Source organism: Neomonachus schauinslandi, chromosome 1 (assembly GCF_002201575.2).
Source record: "Neomonachus schauinslandi chromosome 1, ASM220157v2, whole genome shotgun sequence".
Classification (NCBI taxonomy): domain Eukaryota; kingdom Metazoa; phylum Chordata; class Mammalia; order Carnivora; family Phocidae; genus Neomonachus; species Neomonachus schauinslandi.
Genome location: NC_058403.1, coordinates 154,269,862 through 154,293,274, shown reverse-complemented (window position 1 = coordinate 154,293,274; position 23,413 = coordinate 154,269,862). Strand labels below are relative to the sequence as shown.

General features: G+C 40.0%; 1 protein-coding gene across 1 annotated transcript in view; it reads right to left on the bottom strand.

Annotated features, from left to right (window-relative positions):
• Nucleotides 1-6,368: 6,368 nt before the first annotated feature.
• Nucleotides 6,369-23,413, bottom strand: part of ABHD5 (abhydrolase domain containing 5, lysophosphatidic acid acyltransferase) — a 30,501-nt gene continuing 13,456 nt past the window's right edge. Inside the window, exons 3-7 of the mRNA XM_021677585.2 lie at nt 22,831-23,203; nt 14,230-14,384; nt 11,851-11,962; nt 9,176-9,362; nt 6,369-8,617 (exon numbers count right to left, since the gene is read on the bottom strand). Of these exons, the coding sequence (XP_021533260.1) occupies nt 8,528-8,617; nt 9,176-9,362; nt 11,851-11,962; nt 14,230-14,384; nt 22,831-23,203 (917 nt within the window). The 3' untranslated portion in view covers nt 6,369-8,527. The remainder of the gene's footprint in view (nt 8,618-9,175; nt 9,363-11,850; nt 11,963-14,229; nt 14,385-22,830; nt 23,204-23,413) is intronic.

Genomic DNA, 23,413 nt, shown 5'->3' with positions numbered 1-23,413 from the left:
GGAAGGGACTTGATCCTAGGAGTGGAGAACAGCTTTTTCACAGTTCTTAGCCTTCGAGAAGGCAGTAACTCAGGGCCACGAGGTAGGGAGGGGCCCAGAACTCTGGTAGAAAACCAGGAGTCCTTCTGGCTACAAGAACGGGAGGACAGAGTTCAGGGCAAGCACAGCCATGGCAAAATGAGGGGAGAGTCCTGGAAAGGAGAGAGCCAGAGAAGGGTGCCTCAAAGTCTGAATATAATCTCTGCCCCAATTTCTGGCAGACTACAGCTAAGGAGAAAATAATTGAACTGAGACCTCAGCTGCCACCAAGACATAGCATTTGCAGTTTGAGTCCAACCAAATTAACTGCCTGATGAACCAAACAAAAAATTGACATTTCTCTGTCAGATGCATTGAAGAGAAGGGTTGAGGAGGGAAGGGAGGAGGGGGCTGTTGAAAATGTAGATTCCCAGGCCCTACCCACAGATCTGCAGAATCAGGATCTCTCGGCTGAGGTGCCTCAACTCCGCATTTGTAACAAGCAGCCTTGATGACTCAGGCACAGGAGTTTGAGCCTTGCTGCTCTGAGAGCTGGCCTAGTCCACATCTCATGCTCAGATTCTGCCAAGACAGGCTGCACAGAGGGTGCAGTGTCTCTTTGGCTGCCAAGGAAGATGTGTCAGCTGTCTACATCTTTGGTGCTGGCCACATGAAGCTGAGAGGTCATTTGGAAGCACAGAGGAGATGCTTCACCCTTAAGATCATCTGTGAAAACTTTTTGCTGTTGAAGAGGGCCACAGAGTCCATCAGCCGTCTCCTGCGCGTCAGCACGAGGCCTCCTTCCTCTGCCATCTTTGACTCTCCAGATCCCCTAACTCTGGTGCCCCCCGCCCCGCCCACTTCGCAGAAAGAAGCTTTTTCAAGTCTTGAAGAGATACATGTTAAAGATCTGCTGGGGTTTTCACAAATCAGCAGACAGATAGCAAGCTGCTTGGCACAGGAAGGTGAAATACCAGTCATTCGTGTCGGGCATCCTGGTCTCCACATTTCATTGTTTCCATTGCCGTACATTCCAGTTTAAACCATTCACAGATAAAAACTAAGAAGCACCTCATAATCAACATGACAAACACAGCAGTAATGTTTACAAGGCACTTATCCCCCCACCTGGTCATTATGACTAACATGTGTGATCTTACCAAGGAGAAAATGGGCCCCGTCATTTAGCTCTCCATACCTGTCTCCACAAGTGTCCAGTGTCATATGATGTGCTAAACCTGACTTGGAACTCTCAACCTTCACATCTGTCAGCCTCGACCCCTCTGTCAAGATGAATGCTTTCTCTTTAATAAAGAAAAAGTGGGTTATTCTAAATTTTCAGTTAACGGGCACTTCATGGAGACCTTTTAAGCCTTGAGCATACAGAATTTTTTTAAAGATTTTATTCATTAATTTGAGAGAGTGAGCGGGAGAAAGAGCATGGGAGGGGAGGAGGGGCAGAGGCAGAGGGAGAAGCAGGCTCCCTGCTGAGCAGGAAGCCCCATACGGGGGGCTCAATCGATCCCAGGACCCCACGATCATGACCTGAGCCAAAGGCAGATGCTTAACCGACTAAGTCACACAGGCGCCCCCAGAATTGTTTTTAGGATTAAAATATATAATGGAATAAAATTCCTTACCCATTCATTTAGAAAACTACTTGCTAAGAATGTTTTTCAATTTTAAATCTGGGACCTGATCTAATTAAGTGATCCTAAAGCCAGGCAATAGCCAGAAAACAGATAAATACATTTTAATCACTTCTAATTTAACATGAAAATAGCAGGAGAGATATGGTGGTGCATATGAGGTGGGGGGAGAGAGAGAGAGAGAAAGGTGGAGCTTAACAGACATACAGATATAAAGAGATATTCTAATTCAGGTGCCCCTTGTAACAAGTTTAACCAAAAATTAAACAAATGAAGAGAACAGTTTCATGTTGGGACTGTGTTTCTATTTTAGAACAGAGACAGACCAATTATGACTTTATAGCTCAATTTTTGATAATTAAATTACTGAGGCTTACAGCCTTCCAAACTCCAACACCTGTCCCTTTTCCCCCCAGTCTGGGTCTGCACATCCTCACAGATAATACAACTGGTAAGCCCCTTTAGTTATTTTCTTACCTATTTGGTATTAACTAAGGTTTTTTTTCCTTCTATTTATATATTTTTACCAAAACATAATGAATGCACAAGGATCCAAAATTTACAAGAACATATAAAACAGACTTGTTCTTCTTCAAAGCTAACCACTTCTAACAAACTCATGTACATATTTATCCTCTCCAAAATGTCCATTTATATAATGAAAGTGTATCTTTATGTGACTTCAGAGACACACACTATTCTATATGTTTGTGTATATTTATATGTGTGCAAATATATTTATGTAATATATATGTAGAGTATATACACACATTATTCTGAATTTTTTCATTTTTTATTAGTTATTTTGAAAATTTTCCATTGTCATTTATAGAACTACTTACAGGTCTACCTCATGTTTTTTCAGCTTCATTAGTATTGGCATTTAAATAAGTTTAAGGTATACAACGTGATGATTTGATACACCTATATATTGAGATCCACCTCATTTTTAAGGCTGCATAATATGCTAGTGTATGGATGTCCTAGAATTTAATCATATATTGATTGGCCCCAGACTTTCTAATATTACAATGTTGCAATGAAAATCTTGTAGATGTTTTTGCACTTTGGTGCTGGTGTATTTGTGAGATTGAAAACTGGAAACAAAATTGCTGTGTCAGGTGGCATTTATAATTTTACCATATAAATTACTGGTCAAAGGTAATAGCTATTTATAGTCCTACCAATAGTGCATGAGAGTTCCTATTTGCCCTTAGCTTTGCTAATACATCACCCCGACCATTCTCTCCTAAGGCACCATCTTCCCCCAATCTCTGCTAGGTTATTCATCAGGTTCCCCCTCCAGCTATTAGCCACTCGTCTGCTCTTTCTTGTCTCCTAAAAAAAAATGTTGTCTATACTGGCAGTCTCCAATCTCTCTCCATTCTCTTCCAGCCTTAAATTCCTATTATATAAATTCTTAAGCGTGCATAAAAATAGAATAACCAACCCTTACCTAAGCCTCCATGTATCTGTCCCTCAGCTTCAACATAACATTCTGCTCATTTTATTTATTTCCTGTCCCTCTTTTTCAGGTAAATACCAGTCATAATTTCAACCACAAATACTTTAGTGTGTATCTCTAATAGACAGGGCTTTTAAAAAACAACAAACGTAGTCACTATACCATTACTTCACCCAACAAAATTAGTAATTCTTTAATATCACCTGATATCCAATCCATCTTAAATTTTTCTGTCTCAAAAAAAGTCTAAAATGGATTTGCTCAAATCAGGATCCAAACAAGTTCTTTAAGCTCCCCCAGTCTTTAAGTCTCACCATCCATTGTCTTTATTTTACACCTTCAATTTGTTGAAGAAACTGGGTTATTTGTGCTATGGAATGTCCCACGTTCTGGATTTGGTGTGCTATTTAACATGTTCAATACCCCATGTGTTTACAAACTGATCATCGCTGTGGAGGCTTGATTTCCATTCAGGTTCAGTTTTGTTTGTTTTGGCCAATAATTAATCACAGCTGGTGTTGGGTCCTTGCTATTGGAACACATTGGAGATATTAACCTCTGGCTGTTCCTTTTTTTAGTAACACTAAGATTGATCACTAGGTTTGCAGGTTATCAACCTGAGCCATTCAACAAAATGTTTTCCATCAATTTTTCACCTAACACTTTTAGCAGCCTAGATCCATTTCACTAGAAGTGAATTTCTTAATCCCATCATTTCTCTGGCATTTAGCTATGATTATCAAGTGAAGAACTTTCCCTTATCAAGTTAACCTGATACACAAAGAGGTCAGGATAATTGCTTCATTTTTCCCGTTAGCCATTTTCAAAATAATGGGTTGGTGCTCTAGTAACCTCCATAGGTGACCCATAGTTTTCAACTATTATTATGACTTTGTGGATATTTATATATTTTGTATTTCAATGTACTATCCTTTCTGATGCTCAAAGTACTCCATCTTTGGCCAACAGGAGCCTTTAAGTTGGCTCCTGAGTCCTTCTGACATGACCTTATTCTGATTGCTTCCTTGCTTTCAGACACAAGATGGTCCAGCCTCATCTTATCCTTTCCCTGCCCCTTTAGTGGGACAGTCTTGGTGCTAGGCTGGGCCTCACTGCTGGGTTCTAATTGCTTCAAGACCTTTCAGGGGACAAAACTATGTGATATGTGTTTTTCAGAAAAAGAAAAAGAAATCACAGTATTTTACTGGTATTTCCAATTGAAATATACAATCTCAGGGTTTTTACTTGAGTCTTGTGTCTCTTTTGTGCTGAAAATCTTGGTTTGTAATTCCAATGACATAATAAATATGTGCTCTATCATCTATAAATATACACAGTTTCAAAACGATAACACAAATATCATTGCTAAAAATAAAAATATTGAATGCAGTTTAAGATTTGTGATTTTTTGGTCTGTAGGATATATTTCATTAGGAAACTGCAGACAAAATGCTGGATTTTAAAGTCACTTGAAATTCTGTATGTGGTTTTACCTCCACCTTGATACACTTTGTCTTAGTTGTAAGAGTTGTTTTTTTGTTTTTGTTTTTAGTTATAGAAAACACTGAAAAGATCCCAAAGTAAAAAGTATAAAACAAGATACAGATCCAGGTGCTACCCGTCTAGCTCCCTACCACCACTACAAAGGGAACTGATTTATTAGTTATCAGTATAACACACTTTCCATTGCACTAAAAACAAAAGAAGCAGATGCATATTTGTTTTTTCATTTGTCCCCTCCATTCCTATACAATAGGTAGCATACCACAGATCCCATTCTTCACTTCCTCTACTCTAGAGAGAACTCCAGAATAGTCTACAGAAATAGTCATTTCCTTTCACAGCTGTGTAGTATTCCATTGTACGGATGTACCACAGATTCTTCCATCAATCCCCTCAGTGGAGATTCAGGTGGCCTCCAATCTTGTAATAAAGATCTTTGTGCATACCCCATTTCAGATTTTTGCCAGTGTGTCTCAGATAGATTCTTAGAAGTGAGACTGCCCAGATAAGGAACAAACTCATACTTAATTTTGCTAGTTATTAACAAATTCCATCCACAGGAATTTATACTTTTCAGAGTGCCTGTTCCCCGCTGTGTCAGCAACAACAGTGTATTGTGTAACTTGGATTTTCCCCCACCTGATGAGGTAAGAAATGGTGTCTCGGTAGTTTAAATTTGCCCTTCCCTTAGTAGGCATACCCTCCTGTGTTTAAGGGCTATTTGCATTCTATTTTCTGTGAACTATCTGTTCATATCTTTTTGCCTAGTCTTCTTGCAGTTTCTTCTCAAAGTTTAAAAATTCTCATATATTAGAGCTATATGTGCCTTCTGTAACAAACAGTGCAAATATTTTTGCCAGTTTACTTTTTAACTTTGCTTTTTTTGGCCATCCAAAACTCTTTCAGTTAAAGATGCAAACTTTTCCATTTATTGCTTCTGGATTTTCAGTTATAGGAAAGTTTTCCTTCCTCTCAGATTATAAAGGAGTTCATACATATCTTCTTGTAGTTATTTAGGCTTCATTTTCACAGCTGGGTGTCTAATCCATTCAGATTTTATCCTTGTGCAGTGTGAGAAATGGATTCAACTTTGTTTTCTTCCATATAGTTAACCACATTTGTCTCAACACCATTAAGTCTTCTCCTCCATCAATAAGATACTTCCGTTATCATATACTAAATTCCTGGATTTCATATTGTTCTTAGTAATGTTATAATATCCAGTAGGGTTATCCCTTCTTCCCCACAGTTCTTTTCTAGGGCTCTTCTGGCTAGTTATTTTTTCCAATACCTTTATACAGGAAAAAACTTGTTTTATTGGGATCTAGTATGCCCTTTATACATATATATATATATATATATATACACACACATATATATGTACATGTAGAATAAATATATATAATATAAATGTAATGTATATAACTATGTACACATATAATATACATCTATATAAACAGAGACACATCAAAAGTGTTTTCTAAATAATACTCTGAAACCAACTCTAGGCAAACTTTTTTTGAAAATGAGTTTTAGAAGGACAAGGATGTCACAGTAAGGGCTGCGTGAACACAAAACAGCCAATGTGTGGAGGTCAGTGCAGCGCAGAGCAGCCTTCCCTCCCAATGCCAGCAAGTGTTGCTGCGTCCACTGGATCCACAGTCCTACAGTAACTCGTACAGACTGGGCTGTACCAAAAACTCAAGAAAATATACAGCAGCTGGCTTGTTGCAACTATCACAGTAAAATTTATTCTGTAAAATAAAGTTGAAGTACATGTGTATAATTTAGCAAAGATCAAATACTGTAATAGAATTTTTTAAAGAAAACATTTAGCACCCACTGTATTTTTAGGAATTTGCGGATTGTGACTTTCTCTGCTAGCTCAATATTCACAAAATTACATATTCTATAACCCACGGGAAAATTTAACTTTTAAAATGAATTACGACAATATTTTTCAAATAAAGCAGAATCAGTTGGTAGGAAAGTAAGTTCCACTTGACATTTGGGTATAACTTTCTCCTGAATCACTTGGCACACCTGTGGTCAGAAACTCCATTTACTAAGTGAACTAGTAACTTCCCTCCAAGGGCTGAGACCAAATTTCCTTTGCGGAAACCTTCCTGTGCAAATGAAAACTGTCATTTACCCAATTAAGAGAGACTGGGAGTGTGTCAAAAATACAAAAATATTACCCAAATTATTTGTACCACTTAAAGGTTTGGAGCTAGCCTTCTAAGATACTAAATAAAAAGTACAGGCTACTTCTGTTTGTTAGGTAGAGAGATCTGAACGTGTCTTGGCTCTCATGTTACCTTTTGCAGTAACATAGTTAAGGTGCCAAGTAAGACAAACTGCTGGGAAGCTATCTGTTGTGCTTCAGTATAATTTGCCTTTTCCTTTGTAGGGAAGACAATGTTGAAAATAGAATGTTCGATGTTTCTGGCAGTTAATCCACAGTGATACAACCTTACATTTCCTAACTACAGATTTCCTAATTAACCATTTTAAAAACGCAACAGTCAAAACCATTAAACCTTTATTTGCATATAAACAGTTCTCTGTTTTTATTTACATAACCACCTTTCTCCTAGAGAAGCAATGTTAGCAAAACGTAAGGCAAAGATGCCTTGCTGATGACAATCTTATTCAATTTTTTTGGGGGGGTCTTCTCAGCAGCCAGTTATCACATGGCAATTTTCACAGTTTCAGAGAAGTTTTCTTCATTTTAAAACAGCAAGAAAGTGTTACACTTGATGGTAGTTATTGTCAAAGAGTTCAATCAACCTTATATAACTTTTATAATATAACTTCAAGTATGTGTATTATTTAATCAACACAAACCTCAAAAACAAAAACCCAACAACCAAGTGCTATCCCATTTCTGGTGCCATGAGACGCAACAGTACCACCTATTGTTCTGTTTTAGTGGTTAAAAATGGAATCCAGTTTTAGCACCCATCTACAGGAGTTAGAGGTTAATGACAATATATGATCAGCTTACTGGAAGGTAGCAGTCTTAATATCCCCTCAGAAGGACATCTGTTCCTTATGCTGCATCCTGGCTCATGGAAAAGAATAGTATTAATTGGGGGGGGGGGGGGGAGAAAGGACAGACTTTTAGTTAAGGCTTTTCAGTACTTAAATCACTTCAATACTAATGTCATGTTTCCCTGGAAGTATAGATTTATATCACATATAAAAGATCTCAAAGAATTATGTGGTTGCAGATACATCAGGATAGACCACATTTAAATGTTGAACATGGCTTAAATAGAGAACAGAGGAAAATCAGAAAAATTAATGCTAGTGATCAACTCTCATCTTTTTAGCCAAAATGCTATCTCATCACTCCATTTCAAAAATGAAGTGAAAGATTCTAAACAAGTGATAACTTTTTACATAAAAACACACAAAACTGTGATTAACTGTATCAGTTATTAGACATGGTAAATACAGGCAAAGAAAATAAAGTGCACCATTACAGTATATAAAATTATAGACCCAGTAACCACCTTTTAAATTGGCAATACAGACTGAAATATAAAAAGTACCTGACATAGCAAAGTTAGATAGAAATGAAAAAAATTTCAGTTGAAAAATTACAATTTTTCAGTACAGCAGAGGGGCAAATAACCTTTTATTAAAGCTATTAGATTTGGAGACTCTTGAATATTTCGATTTTGTGTAGGAGAAAGGAAAGCCATTCTTCTAGAAGGCACTAGCTGGTTTAAATGTGCAAGCAACTTCATAAAGAAAATATGTACGAAGTACAGTCAGGAAGACTGCTGGTTCTTTTGTTGTATTCCTTACTCTGCACGGGAGACTGCGCAGTATTACTGAGGAACTCTATTAGTCAGCAGGCTCTCCCACATCCTCTTCAGTGTGCTCAGTCCACAGTGTCACAGATCTCCTTTACTTTCTGGTTGAAGTCTTCTGGTTGATCTGCATACACATAATGCCCTGCCCCAAGAATGGCCTGGGAAAGGAAAAGGAGTTGGAAGGTCAGTGAACAAAAGCATTTAATAAAACACATAAGCAAAGACATTTAGCAGTGAAAGCAAGAACAGCTATACAGAAATAAAATATAAAAGAACAAGCAACACTGATCTGTAGTAACTTTTATGTATTTCCATCAAATAATCTGAGAATAAAGAGAAAAATCTATTGGACCTTACTAAAATTTTATATGCAAAAAAACATTCTAAACTGACCAATAATGTCAGGGCCAGCAGATCAAATGAACCAAGTGAGAACATGTTGCCTTGTGAGGTGGGAGTTGGTCAGGTGCCACTGGAATATCCCTCTCCCACCTCGGAGATGCCACGGCTCTAGGGACAGGCACGGCCAGTCTGGACATGAAAATGTGTGTGGGTCAAACCCTGTCCCTCATCACAAGTGACATCAGGTCCTGATGGAGGCTGGAGGTCTAGCTCAGATCTGAAAGCACAGGGACTAAGTGAAACCTCACTGAAGGCAAACATAATACAGCAGGTTTCACCTACAACTGAAAACCCAAACTAAGCCACACACTTACTATTGTCTTCACATATGAATGTGGTCGTAAAGACTGGATGCTGTTGCCAGAATTGCCATCTATGCAGGATCGGGCGCCATAGATCACCGAAACTGGAATGTCAGGGTGCATTTTACCAATTCGCTGGAGCATTGGCCTTTTTGCCCATCCATAAGGAATAGTCATATTTTTGAATGCTGTCTCGCCACTTAAGGAAAAGGAAAACAACACACATATGACTCCTGGGGATGAGTATGTACTGCACCCCCACCTTCATGAAAAATACTCATATTTAGCCTCTCCCCCATTTAAGAAAAATCTCAGTTTAAACAGAAAATATACTAGAAAGTATAAGAAACAACCCCCACAGAAGATACATACTTTTGTTAGATAAACAAGGATGCTCTAAACTCTAGTGGATTAAAAGTCACCCTCTTCTAAATCAAACATGCATCTCTATCATTATTAAATTCCCTGTGGGGAGAGTTAAAATGTTTTTCACTGTAACTTGTTTCAAATGTAGAAGGTAGCTTTTCAACATGTGCATGGCACCAGCTTTTTACCTGGAATAGTAAAAAACCAATACCAAGATAAGAAGAAATGCAGATTGTATATTTACATGTTTTATTTTCTGCATATAAAGACATTTAATGTTTAAAAAAACCTTTCTGGCTAGGGAGAGACTGTGCCTCCTGAAGCTAATCCATTCTTAGAGACAGCAAAGGATTCAACTGGAAACATGCCTGTCATATGCCAACTAACCAATCCAGAGCCATGCCTCTTCTGTACTGCCCACACTGCCCACACATCCAGGAGGCAATGTTCCTCTGCCTTAATCATCCCAGGGCCAGGTACCAGGCAATGACAGACCACCCCTATATCTTAGAGCCCACAGAAATTATACAACTACCCAATCCTGAACTGTCTGCCGTGCCCCTGCTTTGCCTTTCCTGAAGAACCCAATAAAAGTTCTGGCCTCAACTTTCCCTTCACTGTGTTTTCTGTCACCTGACCACAATCTGGTGCTTCCCTGTAACCGTTCGTGGCACTCAGTGACCCCCCTCTCTCTAGGACTTGTGAGTATAATAAACTTTGCCTTCTTGAGCCTCTGTGTCTTCTCCTGTGCCCACACAGGACGGATCATGACACAAAAGAACACAGAACACTTTGCAAACTCCCAGGATAGATCCACTGTGCTGTCACTTCTGTTTCCTTGCAGTACTCGGCACAACTCTGAATTGCCTGCTATGAAGAATTCAAGTTCTACCACAAGAAAGACAACAAACTAGCACTACACAGGCACATGTAATCCTGAAATGTAAGTGAAGAACAAAGCATGGAGACCAAGCAGGAAAACAGATGATGTACCTGGAAGGGACCACTAAAAACTGTGGGAACAAGTCAGTGGAGTATGAAGTCCTAATCCACCAGACCCAATGGCCTAGTGAGTCACAAAACGTCAATCTCTTCAGGACTCCAAACCTTTCCAGCCTCCTTCACTCTAGGCAGAGAACCTCTAACCTACTTTATTAAAAAGACTAAGGCTATCGATCCACCCCAATTGCTGCCACGCCTCGGCACTTTAATAAAGCAGGCGTGTGTGTTCTCTGCCAAAAGTGAGGGAGGCTGGCTCTGTACCTCGCCTCTTGGCCTTGCACCCGAGTCTCCACCTTGGAAAGGCTGAGGTACCGCCTCCAGGTTCTGCAGTATGGCCCATGGCCCACCTACACTGGAGTCATCTGAAGCACTTGTTAAACATGCAGCCCAGGATCACTGAATCAGTCTTAGAAACAGGGCTCAAGAATCCTATCTTTGACAAGCTCCTCCAATAATTCTGGTACACCATGAAGCATGAGAACTGGAGAACTGGTGCCTGACCCTCTCTCTAGCAACTCCAGGGTCTTGTCTTCCAGGCTCCTTCTAGCTCCCCACTATCTTCAGGCTGTTTTCTCCACTGCTGTCTTGTACCTAATGTCCATAAATCATGTATTTTAAAAAATAGGAAACACCTTTGTTTGGCCCTCTTGCTCCCTGTGGCTACCATGCTCACAGGCTCTTCCTCCCTCTCTCCCTCCCTCTTTCTTCCCTCTTCTAATCACTGTCAAAATACCTGCAAAACCCCCCTCCCCATCTTCCAGCCCTCACTTACTCTTCACCCACTACACTAGTGTTTGTCATGCTGATCTAGGGTCATTAAAAATTGCTCAGCAAAAGAGGGGTGCAGTCATCATGTGAACCGGAACCATGCTGACTGGCATCTCCCATGCACTTGGAAGACTTAATACCCTTTGGCATAGCAAAAGTTTCTAAGAAGATACACGGTACAGGAAACCATTTACTTTTGTTTAATCCAGTTGCCCTTTTTTTGTAGAGCGCGCATACTCAGTTTGGAAATGCTGTTTTATTTGAAATTCTTCTTTATCTCTCAACTCCAGCTACCTTCTAGAGGTACCCAGGACCAAAACTTCCTCAACTTATCCATAAGCACTTTTGGGGAAGACAGTACATCCTGCTTATTAGTCTCTCATCGGCATCCAGTACAATGTTTTACATACTAGGCACTCCATGAATACATGAGTAAATTAAGAAGTATTAGTCAGTTAACTACTGATAAAAATCTCCTAGACTATTCACATGTTTTCAAAGAAGAAAAGTGTAAAACACCAACACAGTAAATTTAGAATCCTAACCCTTACCTTGGAGTCTGCACATTACAGTGGTAGATGTACTCTGTCACGGTGTCATCTTCAAACATTGACGAATACTTTCGTTTGAAATCAGGCCTTAAACGCTGCACTAGACTTAAGCCTACGTAACAGGAAACCAATGTTTTAAATTATAGTTAACTGATAGACTAATAGAGAAAGGTTTTATGTCTGCTTATAGAATATGTGTTATATGCATACAAATCTACATGTATTCAAGTGTATATTTTAGGTGGAAAAGAGCACAGATCCTAGAAGCTGCTCTCCTCAAGTTCCCTAAGAATTAAAATGAGAGGTAAGGAGTATTCCATATTGCCTTACAGAAGTGCTTCAGGAGCCCAAGACATACAAGTTAATTTTCTAAGACTTGTTTTTGTAGGAAAATAAATTCTATTAAACATGGCAGGTGAGTAGAGCAGCTCAAGGTAACTTATTAATTTGTATTTCTCCCATAATTTTAACACATTAGTATCTAAATAAAGTAAACTGGAATATACAAGTCTTTCTGTGGAAAAATAAATCCAGGGTTTCTGCTAGGGACATTGCCAATCCTGCCGGCTAAGGCCATCCACTCCTGAGGTGAGAGGTAGGGGTATCCCTTCCCTAGAGGAAAAAGGATGAAGAGCAGAAGCCTCCATGTGGTCACTATTTTCCCTTCTGGGGCCCCAGGGGCTTGCCAGTTTCCCTTTCTGCTATTACTGCCCATTATTCTAGCAAGGTCTTACTTCTTTCCTGGCCCTCCTTCCTGCCTCTGGAGGAATAGTACAGCTCCATGGAGAATTCTTATGATGTGGCTGATATTCTAAATCATGTCCCACCCTGACCACACATAAGCAATAGTGGTAGACAAAGGGCATGGCGTGAGAGGGCTGCTCCTAGGCATCCTCCCTCCCCAACCATTGCCTCCTAGTTTCTTTTCATACTTAACTCTTCCCATAATTGCTCCCTATGTAACTGTAATCAAACATAATCCATTTATATTTCAGGACTGTACAGACTAAATGAAGTCCTTAAGTAGTCCATCAAAGGAGGACCAGGCACCTAAAAGGAGTAGCTCTACTCGGGAAGGGGGAGGGGTTGGGGGTGGGAAAGAAAGGCTATCTGTCAGAGCACCGAGGAGTGTGGTGTGGTCGCCAACCCAATCCCTGTGCAGTCCCATGGCCCTCCCCATCCCCAATGGAGGCAGTAGGACAAAGAGGGACCAGGCCTGGGCAGAGGGGAGCAGAATTCCACACCCTCCACACCCCCATGCCTCTCTTCTCATCTCACTAACAGAACCTGACTCTTGTCTATCAGTTAGGCAGCAACATGCTCAGGAAAGTGGGACCCTCACTCCAGCGCCTGGAAACAAATCATGATTGATCAGCAACACAAAAGTATTCTTCTTTGCTAGTGGAAGAACTAGGGGTGGGCAGAGACATAAGGGGAGGCCTGCTGGGGCCTTCCAAGGAAGACTTTCTTCCCTGACAGAGCATTATGGAGAGAAGACCATTTTCCATTCTTTCCTTTCTTCTTGCTCAGGGTGCTGCTTTGTGGGATGGGGCTTCCTGCCATAGCAGCCATCAAACACCATGAGGAAAAAGGTTAAGAGAATCAGTTGCAGGCCCAAACCCCAACGTCAATGAGCCAGCTACTAGAACAAATGCTAAAACCACAAGCCTGCTTGCTAAGGAAATAATGAAAGGCCCTACAGTTTAAACCACTTAGGTGATTCAGCTACTTGCAGCTAAAAGCACTCCTCACTGATACAAGTTATAAGGAAAGCACAGGTCCAGACCACCATCACTGGTGACAATGAGGGAAGGTCTCGAGACTCCCTTGGCTTTGGAGTGGAGAAAGAGGAGCTGAGAGTCAAATGAAATTAAATCAGAGACTAAACACTGGTACTTCAAAATATGACCAGAAACACAAATCTCTGTGGAAAAGGATGATTTTATCTTCTTAACACTCTGACATTATGGGGCAAGAAGGGCAATCAAGTCAGGCTCTGTGATCTGCCAGCTGGGTATTGTCAACTAGCCAAAGGCTCTCTAATGTCACCAGCAGGTCAACATGCTGCACTTCTTCTCCCCATGCCCTGGGCTGACTAACCCCATGGGCAGCATTTCCCACCTTCTCAGTTTTGCCAATTACCTGTAATATTTACAATATAAAGACTCCTCTTTGAGATGATCCTGGTTTCATTATTTTTAGGCATGGACTGGTACTTTTTGGAGGAGGAAAAAAAGTAATTTAGTAATTCAGAGGAGGAGGAGAAAAAGATTCAGTTTGTTTTTTAAGATTCTGGCTAACAATGGCGATCAGTAAGTACTCCTGTACTGCCAATCTATAAACATTTTGCTTTCCTAGGACACAGATATAAGCACTCACCAAAGGGTCCTGCAATCCTGAGGCCAGCCAAAGGATTAAAGGGAGTCAGTGCTGCTCCCAAGGCTCTGATCCACACTGGGATTGGTCTGTCTTGATCAGCAAGGTCCGGTCGCTCAGGAAAACCCCAAGGCTCCACTAAAATGAGATGATTAACCCTGTTGGAAGAAGAACAGATATAATTTCATTTGGCAAACTCACCCTAGAACTCTAAAGAATTAACACGATTTATAAAGCAAAGGTAGAAAAAAACCACCTTCCAAAACCTTCACATTAAAGAGAAGACTAATGGCTGACCAGTTATATCATGTTCTTATGACATGAAAACTATCAGATTTGGTAGGACTTGAGAGGTATATGGTAGGATTAGAGCTTCCTTTTTCATATATGTAAATGTGGATAATAAAGGGCATGTGGAAGGGCACATAACTGTGTGGCTACTCTTGAGAAATGGTATTCGTTGTTGAGGCTACCCTCTGGTGGATGATACAGATCAATGACCACTCAAAAAAGCGGAGTCTGAATGCTAACAGCAGCTACCCAGCAGCACAAGGCTGACACTGCAGAAATGACTGAAGATTAATATTACACTTATAAAATAGCTTCAGACACCAACAACAGTTATCTCCTATCATTCTAAAAATGTAAGAGGCATTAGCACTTTAGGTGGGTTCAAAAGGACTTTTAAATGAACTTTCCACAAACACAGAGATATGTAATAATGTGGGAGGAAATTTCCCCTAGTGAACATGAGCATACAGGTAGGGCTACCCACGATATCATGATGTACTGACCTCAGATTCTGTTCCTAACCCTTTCCTAATTTTCTTCTTTACTGACCAAAGAGATAGAAAAATTTCAGCCAAATCTCATATAAAATTGTTTTGTATCACTAATAGTTTTAATTTTTCCATCTTATGAAAACCTCTTCCTGCTGAGAGAAAACCAAAACTATCAGCAATACTTCCATGTGCCTGCATCATGGGTATTATATGTCATAAAGATCCTAAATAAAGCATAAAGGTCCTCATGACACAAATGATATTCAACTATAACCAAAACAGCCAACAAATGCCAGGAAAAACTTCCCAAGGATGAACAGACAATGATTCTAACGTCCCTTTCCTAAGTCATAACTGAAACCAGAACATGGGCACAGATGGCTATTATTCTCAATATAAAATGTTTTATTATTTTTGCCACCACAGATAAGGATGAGTTAGTAAGGAGTCCTTTGCTTTGACTGCATTTTCTCAAACAGAAAGCTTTAGAGCACAGACCCAGTGCATAGAGCTCCAAGGGCCTTTGGAGAATACTCAGCCCAATTTTTCATCTCATAGATGAGAAGGAAGCTGAGATGCACTATGTGACCTGCTCCAAGACATGTAGAAGTAGGGCTAAAATCCCTGTTTCCTGACTCCAGTATATTAACCGATGCCAACAAGTCACTGGGTAGAAGGCTCTCTCCTAAGAACAGACCATAACATAAGATAACATATCAGTAAAAGTAAAGCTTAACTTTTATCAACTCTAGGCCAATCCTAACCCTATACTCTAGATTTCAGAGCATTTATAGAATGTAACTACCAATCTGTGTGGAGATACACATAAGTGAGTTTTCATATACTTAAGAGTGCCTTCACTCTTAAAAGTTTTTTTTTTTTCTTTTTAAAGATTTTATTTATTTATTTGAGAGAGAATGAGATAGAGAGAGAGCATGAGAGGGGGAAGGGTCAGCGGGAGAAGCAGACTCCCTGCTGAGCAGGGAGCCCGATGTGGGACTCAATCCCGGGACTCCAGGATCATGACCTGAGCTGAAGGCAGTCGCTTAACCAACTGAGCCACCCAGGTGCCCCCACTCTTAAAAGTTTTAGGAGACTATTTTCTAATAGTGTATGGGAAGGGGGGGAAAGGAGTTTGTTTTATTTTTTAATGGCTGAGACTAACTGATATTGACTTCCCCCTAAATTCCTCTCACTACAGTCCACAGTGAGATGGGAAGGAGGGGGAAAGGAGGGCATGCCAGAGGTATGGGTGGAATTAATGAAATAGTCACTTAGTTGAAAGCAGCAGAGATTCCTCTTAGGAAACAACTAGTATTATTCACTATTCACTTAGCTCCTAAAAAGAAAAATGAACTCTTTATCAAAACATACTTTACCCTAAAAGATGATTAAATTTTGCTATGAATTTATTTTGGTATCCTGCCCAGTCTGCTCTCAGCTCTTATCTGCTAACCCAAGAAGGGGGAGGACAAAGGAAAACGTGAGGGAGGTCAAGTCTCATCTATCTCTAGCTAAGTGATTGCTTTGTTTCCACCTTAGTTTTGGCTTGCCTTGTTTAATACGGATCTTCGAAATAGTGTCCCTAGATAAAAATGCCAGTTTAACAAATAATGCAAAGTATATATATTAGAGAAGATGACCTTTTTTTTTTTTTTAAGGGAGTGAAATGACCCAACAATTGTTCGATCTTGTGTCTTCAGCTTAGCATGGTGCTTAGCACATAGTGGATGTTCAGTAAACATTTGGAGTATTATGTTTTTCCATGTTTCCTTTTGGTCCTTATCTATAATAATATGCAAATTTTATAAATGATATTCATAGGGGCGCCTGGGTGGCTCAGTCGGTTAAGCGTCTGACTTCAGCTCAGGTCATGATCTCAGGGTCCTGGGATCCAGCCCCATGTCAAGCTCCTCACTCAGTGGGGAGTCTGCTTGTCCCTCTGCCCCTCCACCTGCTCACTCACGCTCTCTCTCAAATTAAAATAAATAAATAAATAAACTATACTCGTAGAATAAGCTAGGAGTTAGTCCAATCTGGATTTTTCTGGTCTCCCAGACGAACACTGTTATTTCTTATAGGAATCTTGCAGGTCACTACCCATCAGTGGGTAGTAAAATCTACTTAGAGAGTCAGAGTCAGTCTGTGGTCTTTTTAATTATATAATTTGGAATAAAAAAATTTGTAACAAGCCTGAGTATCATTCCATGAAACTTTTATTTCAGACACACACATATGTAATTCTTATTGAGGGGTTATAGTCAAAAAAGTTTGAAAACAATTTTTTTTCTAATTTTATTTATTTATTTGTCAGAGAGAGAGAGCGCACAAGCAGGGGGAGGGTAGAGGAAGAAGCAGGCTCCCTGCTGAGCAAGGAGCCCGACGTGGAACTCGATCCCAGGACCCGAGCCGAAGGCAGATGCTTAACGACTGAGCCACCCAGGCATTCCTGAAAACAATTTCTTAAAAGCTTTGCAAAATTGTCTAAACTAGAGTTATATATCATCTGCATCACTACATGTAAAAGGCCTCAGAAAATAACTATTGCTTATTTTTGGTTCTAAGACTCATTTAAAAGATAGACCATGTGGAGCACTTAGGTTGTGGCTATTGAATAATAAATATCTAGTAAATGTTAGCTAGTTATAGTAGCAAAACTAGGAAGACGACTAGAGAAGACTTTTTTCAGGGAGCATGGGAAGACTCACATGGAGCTGAAACCATGTGAGCAATGAGTTATTCTTCAGGAAAGCCTGAGCACAGGTTTTGGCTCACAGGTTTATGTTGCACCAGACCAAGTTCCCAAGCTATCTTCTCACCACTCTTCTAGTGAAAAGATTATCTCATCTGATAGATGGTATTTGGTTTTAATGTATATCTAAACTATTATAGTAATCTGGACCCAACCCTCTAATATTCCATAGAGGATAGCCTGATGGGATTGTTAGTTCATATCCAGGAATAAGGAATGGGTCTAGCCAGACGGCACACTTGAGTCATCCTATCAGACATCTTTGTCAAGAATCAAGAGACTGATTCAAACTACAGGAAAAACAAAGAACTGGCAGAGCAGGAACAAGAGAACAGCCTGTCAGTTTCAAAACATTTAGAGAGGCATACTTCTTCAGGTTAGTCATCAGAGTAGGCCTAGAATTTGAAGATGGTGAGCAGATTACAGCCTAAAGGACAAAGCAGTAGCTAACATCTGCTCCAACAGGCTGGGATAACTGAGTCTGAATGCTAACAAGGGTATATTATATAAACCTGACTTTCATGAGCTTTAAAGTCAGCCACCAGGCAGAAATAATACAACAAGAACACTCAGACCCAGATCCAAAATGCACAAGGGAATCGAAAGGACACACTTACAGAACAAGGAAAGGAACAGGAAGAACTCTAGTCAGTGTATAAGCAAGGCATTCTCAAAATGAAGTTAGCCCCAGGTATTTCCCATTGGCTCCAAGCCTCTGAGGGGAGAATGCAGCAGGCCCAGAGAACAAGAAACTAAAGATCTCCAGCTTGAGGCCAAGTAGAGCAGCCTTTCTTCTCAAGAGAGGAGGACAGGAAATGCTCAGCCCAGCTCTGTATGGTCAGGAGACAGAGCCAGGCAAGGTTGCAAGGTCAGATGATCTGAAAGCCATTGAGTGCAGAAGTAAAGACCAGTTTGTAACCTCTTCTAGTGTATCTATTCTCTTTGCTAAACACTTTCTAAGTTAATAAAAGTGTCTATAGTCTCCTTTTCCTTAGTTTTTAACACAGTGTTTATGGTGTCCTAGACAGCAGGGGCCAGAAGGAAAGGAAAATTAACAGCAAAAAGTGAGTGCACAGACGAAAGAAAGGAGATGGCATGTTTGGCTATTACTGCTGGCTTACTCTACTGTCTCTCCATGCCCACCTTTAGGGCATCAGACATGGCCTAATGAAGAAGGCTTGGCAGAATGGCAGCCCACGACACCTCACATCACGAGTGGCCCTACTGCTTGTGACACAGCACATTAATTTACAAGTGAAACTATGATGGCATCTCTAATTATTACACATCATGGTAAGAGAACTGAGATGAACGAAGGTCATTTTGGGGGATGGAACATGGGAATTGGGCTGGGACCCAACTACAAACCAGTTCCTAACTTCTCTGCTTACCTGCCACATGGCCTTTCCTGAATGGCCCAGGTGTCCACCTAGCAATTTCTGTCCCCACTGCATAGAATGCTCTCCTGCTACTCCTCTTTGAGACTCAACCTCAGCTTACATTGCACTTCTTTAGGGCACCACACTGGGCCAGGTTCTCATCAAGAGTGCTCACAGACCTGTCCACTACCCTTCACAACGCTCAGCAGCTTCCTGCTCCTGTGGTTGTGTCTCTTCCCCCGCACATCCTAAGCCTTCTAAACACATACAGTCACTCGACATTCTTTAAACAGAACCAACCTGCTGGAATATAATGTTCTAGTGTTTCAGTCATCACAAATATTTCAATGGAGGAATCATCCAGGTGCTTTTACATAAAGCATCACAATTGCTGAATGCTCAGTTTCCAATCAGTATCAAGAATCGGGAAAATATGTGACCATTGCCACAAGTTAGGCCATAAAACAACTTCTATGGACAGAGGCACTCTGCTGCTCATAGAGATGAAGCACCCAAGCTGCCCTAGTGTACGAAAAATTAGGAAAAAAATGTATTGGGTTTTATCCGTTCTCTAGCCAAGAATGCTTCCTAAACAAGTACATTAAACTAGTAAACTAGGCACCTTCATTCTTCTCCTCAAACTGTCCTATAAAAACAAACACGGAGAAGGGGCGCCTGGGTGGCTTAGTCGGTTAAACCTCCGACTCTTGACTTTGGCTCAGGTCATGATCTCAGGGTCCTGAGATCAACCCTGGTATCAGGCTCCACACTCAGTAGGGAGTGTACTTGAGATTCTCTCTCCCTCTTCCTTTGCCCCTCCCCTCATTCCCATGCACTCTTGTACTTTCTCTCTCTCTCAAATAAATAAATCTTAAAAAAATAAAAACAAATCTTAAAAAAAATAAATAAGGAATAAAAGAATGGGGCTGCTCATAAAAGATGAGGGTGGAAATAGCTTTGGACTAAGACAAGCAAAATGTTGTCTTTGTGTTTTTTTCCTGCATGCATAGAAACAGAAATTAAGGAGAATTAAAGAATTAAGAGGAAATTGGATTACTTCAGAAAGAAAAAAAAAGGAAAGATTATATTTGTTATACCTGAGGAGGCAAAGAAAAAAGTAACTGTCTCAAAGTCCATTAGGAGAAAAAAAGAGAGACAAGGCACAGTGAGTGAAGGAATTAAATGAATCTCATTTGAGCTCTATCAGACCATTTCTTCCCTCTTCTTATCCCTCTCCCTGAAAAATCTTTCAGAAAAGCAAAGATTTATTTTAATCTCATGACAGCACAATAAAAATGGTCCCAGTGGGGAAGGCTATGCACATGTAGAGGCAGGAATTATATGGGAAATGTCTGTACCTCCCTCTCAATTTTGTTGTAAACCTAAAACTGCTCTTAAAAAAAAAAATGTTTTTTAAAAAGCTGGATCAAGCGAGCTAGGTAAGAGACATTTAGAGTACGTAACTCCATCCTCAGTTAATACTGTTAAAAGATAAACTAGGCATACTGAAAATTTTAAGAGTTTATTTGAGCAAAAATCAATTTGAATGTAGCAGTGTCAAACCTGAGTGGTTAGGTGTGCTCCACCAAGAGGAGCTGAGTAAAGACTTATCTAGAAAAGGTGTGGAAGCAATCATCTGATTGGCTTAAAGCCCAGTAGGCTATTTGTGATTGGTTGTTCTTAGGTTTTAATTTCATAACCTTGAGGTACTTATAGGCTTAGATTTTGGTTTGCTTAGGTAGGCCACCAGAGCATTAGAGCCACCTCAGTCTGATGCGCTTCCTTGTTTCATTCATTTAACACTGGGCACCCACTATGTGCCAACCACAGTGGTCTGACTGAATTTCATTCAGGATTTGGGATATCTAAAAATCCAGAGAACCTCACTATTTTGAAATGAACTTGTGTTTAATAATGTAAGTTACGCAGTGAAGAATACAGGCTTCAATATCCAACATGGTCTATAGAGTTCTACTAAAAAATCAGCCAATTTAAACATGCTAATTATTTCAAGCATTCTCAAATTCATCTATTTACTAATACTTAGTGATTCTTGGTCCTGACATACAACTTTAGTTTTATTTCTAGCACTAGGCACAAGAATTCAAAAACCATTTTCTACAATGTAGTCAGTTCAATGCAGGGATCACTGGATTTGTTTTAGATACTTGTTCTGCCCACCATGTCATTTAAACTATGTTGCTATTCTCTTTCATAAGATGGTTTTAAAGTGTTCATTCTCTTCTGAATCACTGATTTCTCCAGAGCACTTCATAACTGCAAATGAAAACCTCACCAACTGACTTAAATAACAGATAGCCACGGAGGGTCAGGATTCTAAGACTTAGGGATTTCATGGCCAGAGTTTACCCCACATAGTCCCGTATCACATTGCCAAGGAATAAATACCACAAGATGATAGACATAATAAACTCCTGATAAGAAACAAAAGAAGCCAAACCCCCCTCCAAAAGCCCTGTTGTCTTATGCCAGAAAAGTATCCATTTCCTTCTCTTATTTTCCATTGAGAGTAGAACACAATAAAAGACAGTAAACCTTAAAAGCCAACTAGAAAAAGAAAATCTGGATTTCTTTTGAAAGAAGGGTCTGCCAATTGACAAGATTACACCATCTACCATACACAGGACTACAAACTCTCCAGAAAAACCAAGTGTTAATGCTGAAGTTGAGATAAAGAACCTATACAGAAAAAGTCGGCTGTTCAAGGGCAAGAAAACCTCAGGTACACGGGCCTGCTGCCCTACACTTCAAATTCTGTGTTAACAGCACACCTGGAGTTATGCAATGGGGCAGCTTCACAGGTACATGCATGCAGCCTGAAGACAACAATCATTCCAGGTCTCATTCACAGACCTCAATATCAAAGTTGGTTGCAGTTGTGGATTTAAAAATTAGTCCAATGGAAAAATACATTGGCAACATAAAACGTTGATTTTTTTCTTTCTTTCCAAATGCTAAGCCAAAAAAAAAAAAAGAGAGAGAGAGAGAGCTTTTCTTCTATTTTATTAGCACTCAAATGTGACCTCTGCTCAGAGCTGAAACAAATAATAGGATATAGTATGAGAAAATAAGGTAAAGATAGGAGATGTTACAAGATTCTGAAGCAAAATTCCGAAGTCATTAATTCAATTACTCTGAAAAATAATTCTGTAACCATAAAGGTAGGGCACAGTATAGTAAAAACCCTGTCAGATACACTTCGCAGATATATTTTCTGTACTTTACAAGTGAGAAAACGAAAGCTTCAAGGTTGAAGGATTTGCTCTAAGCCAAAAGATAGCACTGGCACCCAGGGCTTCTAATTTCTCACCTTTGGGTTCGTCTTATGACTTATTATAACCTGGAAAAGTGAGGCAAAGACTGCTCCATCCACAGGTCTAATGATGACAATAATGATAAACAATACCACCAAACAGTTTTTACTTGTGGTTTAAATTGTAGACATTCTAAGCTTGGCAAATAGAAAGTCCTTTCTCAAGCCTTCTACCAATGTGTAGCATGTGTAACAGGAAAACCCTGACATCATTATTTCAGCTACTAAATCGGCCATTGGTTGTGGTTATTTGGTCTCCTTTCAGAGAATCTGTCCTTAAGGCTCAGACACCAACAACCACCAAGGACAGGAACTAGAGACTAGCACTTGGGTGCCTCTCCTGTCAGTATCACTTACCTTGATGGGTACTTCAGTGAGTAAGCAGCAGCCAAGAACCCACCCAAGTTGTGTCCAAGCAAGATCACTTTGTCCAATCCGAGGGCACATCTCCACTCTTCAATGGATTCCACAAACTGATTCTCCACTTCTTCCGCATCACTGTCAAACCTGGGCCTACTACTTCGTCCAAAGCCCAATAGGTCAAAAGCATAGACGGGTCTATCGGTACAAAGATCTCCAAAATTCAGTGCCCAGAGTCCAAGACCGCCTCCAAAACCATGGAGGAGGACAAGTGGAGTCTTATTTGAAATATTATGAGAGAACTTCAGTGTCCATATTTTATTTCCATTAGATATACAAACAGGTTCTTTTTTGTATGTGCAGGGGACACCTAATGAAAACATAAAAAAGAAATTCTGCTTAGCTTCACTACTCCTGAGAAGGGGAGTATTCTCCGAGCAATCAGAAATTAATAATCTAGAAACAATCTGGTATCCATTCATATGATTTTAGCCTTTATTAGGTCATTCCTAAAAAAAGCATACATCTTATTGAAGCAAGTAATTCTCAATTACCATATATTACATCTAAGTGGGAAGTT